An 11,937-nucleotide genomic window follows, 5' to 3' on the forward strand; every position below is an offset into this window, starting at 1 on the left:
GAGAGTGACACATTTAATTCCACCCAGAAAAAAAGAAAGACTTGCATTTATATAGCATCTATCATGATCTCAGGATGTCCCAATGTACTTTACAGCCAATGAAGTACTTTTGAAGTGTAGTCACCGTTGTAATGTAGGAAACACGGCAACCAATTTGCGCACAGCAAGTTCCCACAAACAGCAATGCGATAATGAGCAGATAATCTGTGATAGCGATGTTGGTGAGGCATAAATATCATCCAGGACACCCCCCCCCCACCCCGTCCCCGCTCTTCTTCAAATAGTATCGTGGGATCTTTTACATCCACCTGAGAGGGCAGATGGGGCCTCAGTTTAACATCTCATCTGAAAGACAGCACTTCCAAAAGTGTAGCACTCCCTCAGTACTGCACTGAAGTGTCACCCTAGATCTCATGCTCAAGCCCCTGGAGTGGGACTTGAACCCACAACCTTCATAACTTAGAGGTGAGAGTGCTACTGCTGAACTATGGCTGACACAAATACGGTAACATACAGTCTATGGCAGTACAAGGAAATAGAGCAGTACACCTCAACGCTGTTAGCATTTCACAGAATCAATTTCCAGTGCTGTCCACAAGCTGCTCTATATGGCTTGCTCATTATCACTCAGCACCTTGTATTCCATGTAGAGTGAATGGAATATGTTGTACCCAAGGAACAATTGCAATAAAATGATTGTCAGTAACGTGTACACTGCAAGTACCAAAGAACCAAAGGTTGCACCCCATCTTTCAGCAAGCTTGCAATAAGAGATAAGAAGATATAAAACAGGCCTATTGAGTTCCTTCGGAGTTAGGTCCATATAAACAAATCAGCAAGGGTTTGTATTTTACCCATTCAAACAATCAGATTGTGAATATTAAGCTGGGTTAAATAAGATCAAACAAGATTACTTAAAAAGATGTTGAGAAGAAAATGATTGGATCAAACTATTATTGCACCATATGAATGCCAAAAAGCACATTGTTTCAGAAAAGACAAAGTCCAGGATCTCTGGACCAGAAGCATGAAATTAATTCTTGTCAGAAGGAATTATGGCTGCAATTGAACATTAACTTCAAACTCTTCTCTGGAATCTGTCTGTCATTCATTGAGTTCTTCTCTGAATGGAACTATTTCTTTCCTGAAAAATGCAAGGGAAAATAGAAAGGACTTGTCGAGTAAGAAATATCGATCCCTCTTTAGCAGAAAGTGGTGTAAAGAAATTTAAAGCTCCAAAAGGGCAAGCTGACCTTGAGGAAATTCAGCAATATACTCAAGGGCAAACAATTTACTCATTCATAAATTAATGATAAAACAGTTCTTATTGTAGCCAATGAGGAAAGTGAACTGAAAAAATATCTGTGAAAATAGAAATTCTCAAAAGAGGATAAATGTGACAAGTTACCTTTATATCCCTTAAGATAGATGAATGAATATGTCAGAGAGGATTCCCAGAAAACCAAGTTAAAGTTAGGAAGCTTCTTCACTGAAGACATGAATATTGAGAAAACCAGCATTTTAAATTTTAAATTCACCCAAGGCTCAAGGTTGGATGTTATGAACATGGAGGTGGCCCCTTGTGCCCAATGTTACTGGGGTGCAAATGATGGGAAGTATGATATATAATGTATTTCCCTCATTTACATGTCAGCACATTATGCCTACTCGTATGTGTGTGGAGGTATTATGCCCCTGCCCCTAAAGCCAGTGGAGGTATTGATAGGCAGAAGAAAGGTCCCACCCCATATTCCATCCCCACCCACCCAGATTATGGGATTTTCATGAAAAAGTCATCACAGACTGCCTGAAAGATCAAGAAAAGGAGAAAGTACCTGAAGAAATCATGGAATCATAAAATGTTACATCATAATCACAAGCCACTTGGCCCATCAAGTATGTGTTGCTGTTTTTCTCCACGAGTCATCTAGTTTAATTCAATTCTTCTGCCAATCTTCCACCAAAGTTATGGCAGGAAATTGGGAGAACCCTGCCCAAAATTCTCCCTCACAAGCTCTAGTAATTTAGAAACAACTGAAGTAAGACTAACTGACCCATGATTTCTTGGTTTGTCTCCATCTCCTTTTTTGAAGAAGGGTGTCACATTTGTCATCTTCTAATCCTCTGGCAGCATTTTCCTTTCTAGAAAACTTTGGAAAATTATAATGCAAGCTTCTGTTATTTCTTACCTAACTTCCCTTAGGATCTTGAAATGTAAACTATCAGGTTTTTGCGATTTGTCTACCTTAAGCCTAGGTAACTTCTTTAGTATCAATGCTCTTTGAGTAATAAACTCCACTAACAGTTCTTCACCCACCTCTGGAAGGTTTGAAGGTAAGCATAATGCGAGGCAAACTATAGCATTTTGGAAAGGGTAGATGAGATAAAGAAGATGCATTCTCTGCAGTTCAGTAAGCCTAGGATGCATTGATGTTTCGGATAACATGTTCTTTCCTACTGTGTAGGTATCTTCTATTGTGTTCTGCATGCTTGGAACTTGTACTGTGGGAAGAGATGTGTTTTGATGACTAGGTTGTCAATATGGATATTTTGTCAGGAGAAACAGATGCTGTCCTGCTGTCCCACAACATCCAAAAATGAAAACCTTGGGATACTTGGGGTTGAAGAGGAACACTCCACAATCTCAAGTAATCTCCTGCTGCAGTGATCAAAGTTCTTGAAATAAAACAACTCAATCCTCCTTGGAGGCACCTATTTCCATTGAATGTCATTAATTGAGATACAGAAAAGGATAGATAACTGGAACAGAATCCAAAAGTCTCTCAACCAAAAAAGATATGTACTGGCTTCTGTGAATATTCATCTTGATTGTCGATTTGTTATTTATTCTTCTCTAGACAGAATTATAGAGGTTTCTGTACTAAAGGAAGAGAATAGAGACACCAGTGAACTGCTGAAGAGCTACAATAAAGAGAACATGGCTTTGAACAAGGAACTGTAATATCTGCATCTCAAAGAACAGCTCAGTCGGAGTTAAAAAGAAAGAGGAACTGTGGAAAATATAGACTAGGAAAAGGTCAGCATTGACTAAACATTTTATATCCACTGATGATTTTGCAAGTTAATGTAGCAAGTGATCTTATATTGAGGCAGACTGAATAGAAAAGTCACTGGTTCTGGACTAAGAAAGAAAAAATCGACTAGGGTTTCCATTCCAGATTGCATCCAGTGACTTTGCTGAGAGTGCACCTGCCACATGAAGACAGGAATAGGCTCAATTCCAATGATCCCTGCAGTTGAATAGTCACTGTTCATGCTGATACATGAAAAATAGTTAATTGAGTGATATACTGAGGACTGGCATTGCTTGTGGAACTGTATCCCAGCACAGGTTACCACTTTTAGGAGAGGAAAGGTGAAGGTGAAAAGACAAGAATAAACTTAAGGCTTGAGAAAATGGCCAAAACCCAGGAAATGGCTTGAGAGCATGAATAAGGTCCACAAAATACTCCTGCCAAGGGAATGGGTTACCTTTGAATGAAACAGCATGGTAAATGTCCTAAGATCAATTGTCAGTCCACATATCATGACTTTCTAGCTGTCTGATCCATGTGAAAAAGTTATTACATCTAGGTGTATGGGAACTGAGAATTCACTGCTGATGTCAACCTTCAATTTGTACCTGAATGCAGTCATCTTGACTCCTTCAAATAATTCTGAAGCTGTTAGAGAGACTGAAAATTTAGCATAGCTTTTATGTACCACTGTCACAAATGTGTGGATATTGCTTGTGTCAGTGTAAAATAAAGTTCAAACAGGGCTAATGTTCAAGAAATCAAGTTGATTATGTGAACTGAGATGATTGTGATATGCTGATTAAAATTGCAAATGGCCACATAGTTATAGCTGCAGGGGTTCCTGTGTTTTAATGATGAATCAACTTGATGATCATTGTGAATGTCTGGAAAATTTGGGATTTGAGTGAACCTTCGGAAACAAAAATAACTACAAACTTATCTAATTATATCGTGAATTTTAATCTTGTTGCATTTTATATGATCACCTGAAATCAAAAAGAAAGAGTGGTTAAAAACAGAACAATGAAAAAATACTGGAACTTCTGAAAGTGGGTGGTCAGTTATATTCTCAATGACAGAAGCGTATGCCGGAGACAGAAAAATTACTTCTTGCACCATGAATTATCAAGGGTTTTATTTGAAAAATATTCTGAGACCCTGGAAAAAATTCAGTGTAGTCACTACAAGTTTAGCATCACTACAAAGCAGTTTCAACTTTGCACCAATGTTAAACTTATGGGGTAGAATTTCCATGGGAATTCTCCTGATGGCTTGCCATCACTTCGACGGGGGATCAGCGGAAACTCTGGACCATTGGCATAAACAGCCACTTAAGCCATTTCTTCAGGAATTCCACTAATCTCCATCAAGTAATGATGGGTGATTGGGGTCCTCTGTGGAAATTCTACCCCATTGGGTGTGAAGGTCTCAAATAACTTTGAAGCAAACTAGAGTGAGAATACCCCAACCAGCGAACCTCATTCTACTTTGCTCCAATGCTGGAAAATGATGGACAGGAAAAGACCGCTTGATCAGTCAAGCCTGTCCCATACTGTCATGGTGCAACTTCTGCACACCACGACCCCTATCCATCTCCCCATCACCCTCCGTATCAGCCACGTGATATCCAGGAAAAGGAAAATACACCCTAGGCCAATTTGGGGGTGGGGGCGAGGGTGGGAGAAACCTCTAAGAAATTCCCCTCTGACCCCTGAAGGCAATCAAACAAGTTCCAGGAGACCATAGTGGTTGTAAGACACATCCCCAATACCCCACCTACCTTTTATAAATAGTGATATTGGTCATAGTTAGGAGCTAGTGCAGCTCCCTTTTGAACATGGGCAGCAAATCCACACTCATTGCATGAGATGGCAACCTGCTCTCTAGGTCCAAGACTCTCTGTGAAAAGAAATACCTCCTGACATCTAATCAAGTTCTATGTGATGTAACCGTCCCCGGTTTTCCCTAACCCATCTAACTTAAATAGCCTATCTAACTGAACCAAATCTAATAGTTTTATTATTTTGAAGACCACAATCAAATCTTTCCGTCATCTACACTTTTCTAGATTAACAGTAGAAAGTACATAATGACTTATTATGGAGAGTAATTAATTCATTTGCAATTTACATTTGTACTCTCTAGCATTCTAATTAAGAAGTGTTGTACTTTATATTTCTGTAAATTGTAACTAAATATATTAGTTATTGTAGTCTGTCTATCTGAGTGCAATATCTGCTATTTTCAAAGTAAGTATGATAGTGTAGCATGGGACCATGGGATAGAATTGGACAAGCAATGATCGGATGCCAAGCTCAGATAGTGGTTATTGCTTACGAGTGAAGAATTTGCAATATAACCAATATAATATTTTTTATATATGTTTGACAACTTCAGGAGTTGGTGCAAGAGTTTCTCAGGGCAGTGTCCTAGGCCCAACCATCTTCAGCTGCTTCATCAATGACCTTCCCTCCATCATAAGGTCAGAAATGGGGATGTTCGCTGATGATTGCACAGTGTTCAGTTCCATTTGCAACCCCTCAGATGATGAGGTAGTACATGCCCACATGCAGCAAGACCTGGACAACATCCAGGCTTGGGCTCATAAGTGGCAAGTAACATTTGCGCCAGACAAGTGCCAGGCAATTACCATCTCTAACAAGAGAGAGTCTAACCACCTCCCCTTGACATTCAACAGCATTACCATCGCCGAAACCCCCACCATCAACATCCTGAGGGTCACCATTGACCAGAAACGTAACTGGACCAGCCACATAAATATTGTGGCTACAAGAGCTGGTCAGAGGCTGGGTATTCTGCTGCGAGTGACACACCTCCTGATTCCCCAAAGCCTTTCCACCATCCATAAAGCACAAGTCAGGAGTGTAATGGAATACTCTCCACTTGTCTGGATGAGTGCAGCTCCAACAACACTCAAGAAGCTCGACATTATCCAAGACAAAACAGCCCGCTTGATTGGCACCCCATCCACCACCTTAAACATTCATTCTCTCCACCACCGGTGCACAGTGGCTGCAGTGTGTACCATCCACAGAATGCACTGCAGCAACTCGCCAAGGCTTCTTCGACAGCACCTCCCAAACCCGTGACCTCTACCACTAGAAGGACAAGGGCAGCAGGTACATGGGAACAACACCACCTGCATGTTCCCCTCCAAGTCACACACCATCCTGACTTGGAAATATATCGCCGTTCCTTCATTGTCGCTGGGTCAAAATCCTGGAACTCCCTACCTAACAGCACTGTGGGAGAACCTTCACCACACGGACTGCAGTGGTTCAAGAATGCGACTCACCACCACCTTCTCAAGGGCAATAAATGCTGGCCTTGCTGGCGACGTCCACATCCCATAAACGAATTGAAAAAAACTTCAATTAATCTTGATCTACCTCGGTGTTGGTAGATAGAGTTTGCCAAATCCAATGCTGAGCTAAGATTTCCTAACCATGGGCTCAATTTGCGCAGGACGGAGTGTGACATCCAGAGGCACCCCCGAGAAGATTCACTGTGAGTAACACTATTGGTCTGTACTCATCTCTCTTCCAATTGCAGCAATAAAAGTTGGGGAATGGTTGTTTTTGGATCAAAAAGCTGTGTACAGCCTAGATCTCTGACCGTTTAAAATGAAGCCGAGATACCAACTGAATGTGGAATGAATGAGGATTGTCGTTGCTTTTACTGGTTTCATTTCCTGAGTAGATTGGACTATGGATTTGGGAAGTAGGATTCCCGCTTCAACTGGATCCAGCTCCAAGGGCTTTGTCTAGCAGATGGAATAAAAATTGACAATATTCAACAACACAAATATTGATGGCTCAGACATGTAAAGAATCACAACTTTGCCCTAAAAGCTTTCCAGCGAATCGACTTGCTCTTTTACACACAAGCTACCAGCTTAAGCAGCATGAAAATATTTACCCTAATTTTAAGTCGTACGTGAAAAAGCTCATTAGCAGCGGAGCAGTCGTGATTGTATCAAATAACGCAACACAATCCTAGCAACAACTGAGCAACGTGGAGCAGAGTTCGTCTTTGCTTAAACAGCAATGCCTCATTGGAAACGGTACAAAGGTCGAAAGGGAAGTTTATCAAGATCGGAATCATACTTCCCTTTGTAAACGGCTCACCTGAGACAGATGCACAGCTTGATGTGAATTAGCCAACTTTGATTGAAAATATATTGGAATGCATAGGAACATGATATTCGTATTTACATTTTTTCAACAATTGAGAAACTGCTAAAATTGGAATGAAGTGCTTTAAAAATATTGATTCAAACCACAGAGGTTAAAATACCAATCGACTCCACCCATACCACGCATAGCACTGTTGTAAGAATGTTGTACATAATCTGTTTCAAACGTTGTTTCCTAAACAGTTGAATTAACAATTTAAGTAACTATAAAAAATTGACAGCCATTTCTGGCACAAACTAACGAACATTGCAAGTTTCAATAGCCCCGGTTGTGTGCAAAAGATAAATCTCAATAAAAAAAATCTTGGTTCTTTATTTTGGCTGCTACTTGGGGGAGATTGTTTAACTTATTTGCCGAAGAAAACTGTCTGAGTTATTCACAGGAATGTTATATACGGTCCTCTCCACTGCTTAGTTAGTATAATGGAGATCCCATTATTCAGCTTCCATTGCACTGGGATACAACGTCAACAGTTCATGGTGACCCTTTGTGTGCAGGTCCTGTCTTCTCAACATCATTAAACCATACATGCACTTGTCAAGGGGCCTGGAGATTTCAGCAGAGTTTACTAGATCAGTCCGAGAGAAAGAGAAACAAACTGGCTGCTTTGGAAAACACGAAATAATTGCGTTCCCAAGTATGTTAAGAAGATTTGAAAACACGCAGCAGGTAAGATCTGGAGCCTATTGCCAACAAGGATCTAAAGTTGATGGCTTTAAAAGGATGCAGTCATTTTTAAAGTTCTCCTTGAGGTATCCACGCGCCTGAAAGTGTCGGTTGTCTGCACTCATCAGTGTTAAACTCGGCTATTTTCTTTTGTAGTCTCTATTTTCCCTTTTTTAATCCTATTAGCTTTGCGGTTATAAATATTGATGTTCTCACACAACAGGCAATAACAGCAACCGAGACTGTCCCTTTTACTGACATGTTATCACCTGTTTCGCCAGACGCACTCCTGAAAGATATCTTTTGAATCTACACAAAAACAATGGAATTTCAAGAAAACTTCATGGACTCCTCTGTTCTGGACTTTGTTACAGAATCAGATTTTGCCCTGGGCTCCCCAGTATCAGGCCAGACCGAAGTGAGTTCAGTGCATAGCGTAGACATGTATGACAGACTGTGCGATTTTGCAGGGATACGGGCGTTTTCGGATGAGTCAATTCCATTTGGAGAGAACACGGAGCAGGTGGATGAGTTTGGGGACCAGGGAACAACCTTTAAAATGGGTCCTCTCAACTCCCTGATGGTCAGACCCAAAAGGAAACGCGTGATCACCTATGCCCAGCGTCAGGCCGCCAACGTCAGGGAGAGGAAAAGGATGTTCAGTCTGAATGAAGCATTTGATCAGTTAAGGAAAAAAGTGCCTACCTTTGCTTACGAAAAACGACTGTCTAGAATTGAGACTCTGCGCCTAGCCATTGTCTATATCTCGTTCATGACTGACCTTTTGAATAATAAAGAGAAGAATCCAACTCCAGAATGATTGTATATATTTGACAGATACTTTATTATAGCATGCAAAGGAACCTTCATCGTATTGGTATTGTTTAGGAAGATGTGCTAATTATACCTAAAATCCTTGTAGCGAAATAGGACGCTGCACCGTTAAACCATTTCCATTTAAGCATTTGGTCTACGGTTCATGATTTAAGTGTTTAAATAGAATCTTGTCTTTCGATGACCCCATCCTACCAGACAAAACAGACCATTTATGATTTGAAACGTGTTTAAAATTCTGCACGTCAAAATACTTTGGACATAAAAGACTTCATGTGAATAATGCAATATACGGGGAACGAATATTTCACAAAAGAGTTATTCAGTGTCATAGCTCAAATCTGCATAGTATGTAAAATATTATTATTTCCATGAGGTAAGCGTAAACTTTTCGCGATTATGTAAATGTAAACTTGGAAAGGAAATTATCTTAATGTATGTACTCATTCAGATAGTACCAAAAAAAACTGATTGTAGAGAGTCTAAATTGATGCATAGTAAGTTATGTATTTATTGAAAAAAAAGGAAAACAAACTACTGAATATTGTGATTTACATCAGCATTTCGGAATTGTAAAGAATATTTGAGAACTACAAATGTTGTGATAACGGGAGCGAAAGAGCGGAGTGAAATGTTGGAAAATGTGGATGCCACTTATCCAGCCATTCTTCTCGAGCATTGCGACTGAATGCCTTAGAAACGGCGGCTCTCCTATTGTTGGAGGTTCACACGGGGACTAATTGGCTTTTGATAACTGTTGATTCTGGCTAGTTATACCTGCAGGTGGGAGGGCTTAGGCTTCAGAGGAAAAGTTAAACGAATCGCAAGTTTAATTATTTTGGCATTAACCTTTAAAACGTATTTCGGTTAGACACTATTACATAATGAATGCTCTTAAAGGCGTGTACAGCAAATCTCCGCCTGCACAGTGTTGCCTTTTTGAAGCAAGAGTTAAACGGCCCAGTTTATGTGTGTGTTGAACCGGTTGCTGCTTGTGAATGGAAATTAGTAACTGGTGTGTGGCATTCTTATTGAAATGGCTGAAACAGAAATAAACATTGGCACCTGTTTGTAAACGGCGAAGTAAATAAAAATTAAAAGCAAAAGTCACACTGTTGCATTCTTCCAGTTTTGTATACAGCACTGTCACCGTTTATTCTGTTGTGATGTACTGAGAGGTTCTGAATTTCCCTCATGCTCATTGGCCTTCCGATACATTCCTTTTTTCTCTCTGGCCATTACAGTGGAAACGGCGAACCATCTTGCGTCTTTAAAAAAAAGTGGAAGGGAAAATATTACGACTTACTTCAATGTAAAAATAAAATTCTGCTGCACTTGAACTGAATCGCCGACTATCGAACATATAATGGTATATTTTATCGAAGGGACACTGTGGTGCATTCCAGGGATAACAGAGGAATGTCAGGCAACTGTAATAAAACACATTATTTTCACTTGTTTGTATTTGTTTTGGAATTCGATCTAACTGGCATCAAACAGTTGTCTGTACTCCCCTGGCTTACAGTATAACCTGTCTACCGTAATCAATGTTCCCCACAATGATTTGCATTAAATCTTGCCTTCGATACAGTATTTCCTGCATCGTTACCAATCTTTCTAACATGGGACGTCATTTCTTCTTGTTAATCATTTTTCAACGTTTGAACGGACAGGTGTTGAATTGGGAACATTGCACCGCACTGTGTTATTCCTCCTCCCCGCTAACTAATGTCCGGTGGATGTATCTGTACCACTATTAGCCTGGGCGCCGGGCTTGGAGCAATTCATCACCACACTCCTCAGATGCTGGATTGAAATCATATCAAATTCAGCATCAGTGGTAGTGATTCTGGTTCACCAGCCCATTACTTCCCTCCCTTCTTTTTACTTATTTTCAAACGGTTTTAGAACTTCGCTCTCCTGATTTCTAACTGTTAAAAGAGCGGAACTGGAACCGACAATATTTTCGAATGCGAGAATACAGTTTATCTATCATTCACTCAACCAGTGCCTTCAAATATAAACTATACGATTGCCTCGTATAAACGATACGTTATGGTCACAAAATTTAAATGCATCTTTTATCACTAATGTGCCGTTAAATTTGGACGTGTGCAACTCGAAGCAACATTGGTTAAATGTCACAGTTTAAACAATAAAATTGAACATTTTCTAATTCTAAGATCTGTCGGAATAAAATGACATTTAACGTATTTCAGGATTTGTAATATTACGTGGCCGGCTTGATGCCCAATTCGAAACTTAGGTTTTGACTGGATCTAGCAATCCAACCCAGGATCAAAGCCTGCACGTCCATATGGAACAGGGTGGTACATCCGCCTCAAGCTCGAAACTTACTCGGCATCAGTAACCAAGTAAAACTTGCTTTGCGTTGTATGGGCTTATTATCCCAAAGTGCAAGTGCACAATATTTCCCATGCATATGTAAAACTTCACAAGTTAAAATATTGAAATTGTTTGGACTCTGATTTCAGTTGTAAAGAATAACTGTTAGGGGGCTCTCCACTGGTCTGGTAACGAATTCCATTTTAACACAAAAGCGCCTCCTATTGCACAAGTGTGGCACTTCCATTCCCCACATCAGTGCCATCTTTCCAGACTCGTCCAATGACAGTGTGAATTTAGTTACAATTTCTGCTGATTTATGCGTGTACACGGTACCACTCAGGGCTAAGCTAAGACTTCCAAAATGTATTTTCCTCAGGTTTCCCACGACCAGAAGAGAGAAGAATTATTCCATGTCAGCAGCTTGTGCTGGAGTCAAAACGTGGTTAAAAATGTGAAAGGGTTGTAATCAAACACATACCAGAAGGTAGTCACCCAACAGACAGAGAGGAATGGTGAAACAGAAAGGAGGGAATGGGTGACATAGGAACTGATTAAAATGACGGACAAGAAAAGGCCTGAACCATATAGTTGTGATGCCTTATTTATCAAAATACAGACACTCCCTACCCACCGCAGCCATGTCATTTCCTGAGAGGAAAAAAAAACACATTAAAACCCCAAGCCAATTAGGGAGAAAAAAATCCAGAAAATTTCTCTCTGATCCCTTTATGTGACTGAAACTAGTCCAGGAGATCACATTGACCATGACTGCTGCTGGAGGAAAACATGAAGAACCAGTATCAAAAAACTTTGTGGGTAGTGGTGTACCCAGG

General features: G+C 40.3%; 1 protein-coding gene across 1 annotated transcript; it reads left to right on the forward strand.

The window, feature by feature from the left end:
* The first annotated feature begins 8,243 nt into the window (after positions 1–8,243).
* On the forward strand, positions 8,244–8,741 carry LOC137332201 (fer3-like protein). Its single transcript, XM_067995901.1, has one exon. It carries the CDS (start codon positions 8,244–8,246, stop codon positions 8,739–8,741), a length of 498 nt encoding a protein of 165 aa, XP_067852002.1.
* Positions 8,742–11,937: the final 3,196 nt, after the last annotated feature.

This window comes from Heptranchias perlo, chromosome 2, assembly GCF_035084215.1.
Source record: "Heptranchias perlo isolate sHepPer1 chromosome 2, sHepPer1.hap1, whole genome shotgun sequence".
Taxonomy (NCBI): domain Eukaryota; kingdom Metazoa; phylum Chordata; class Chondrichthyes; order Hexanchiformes; family Hexanchidae; genus Heptranchias; species Heptranchias perlo.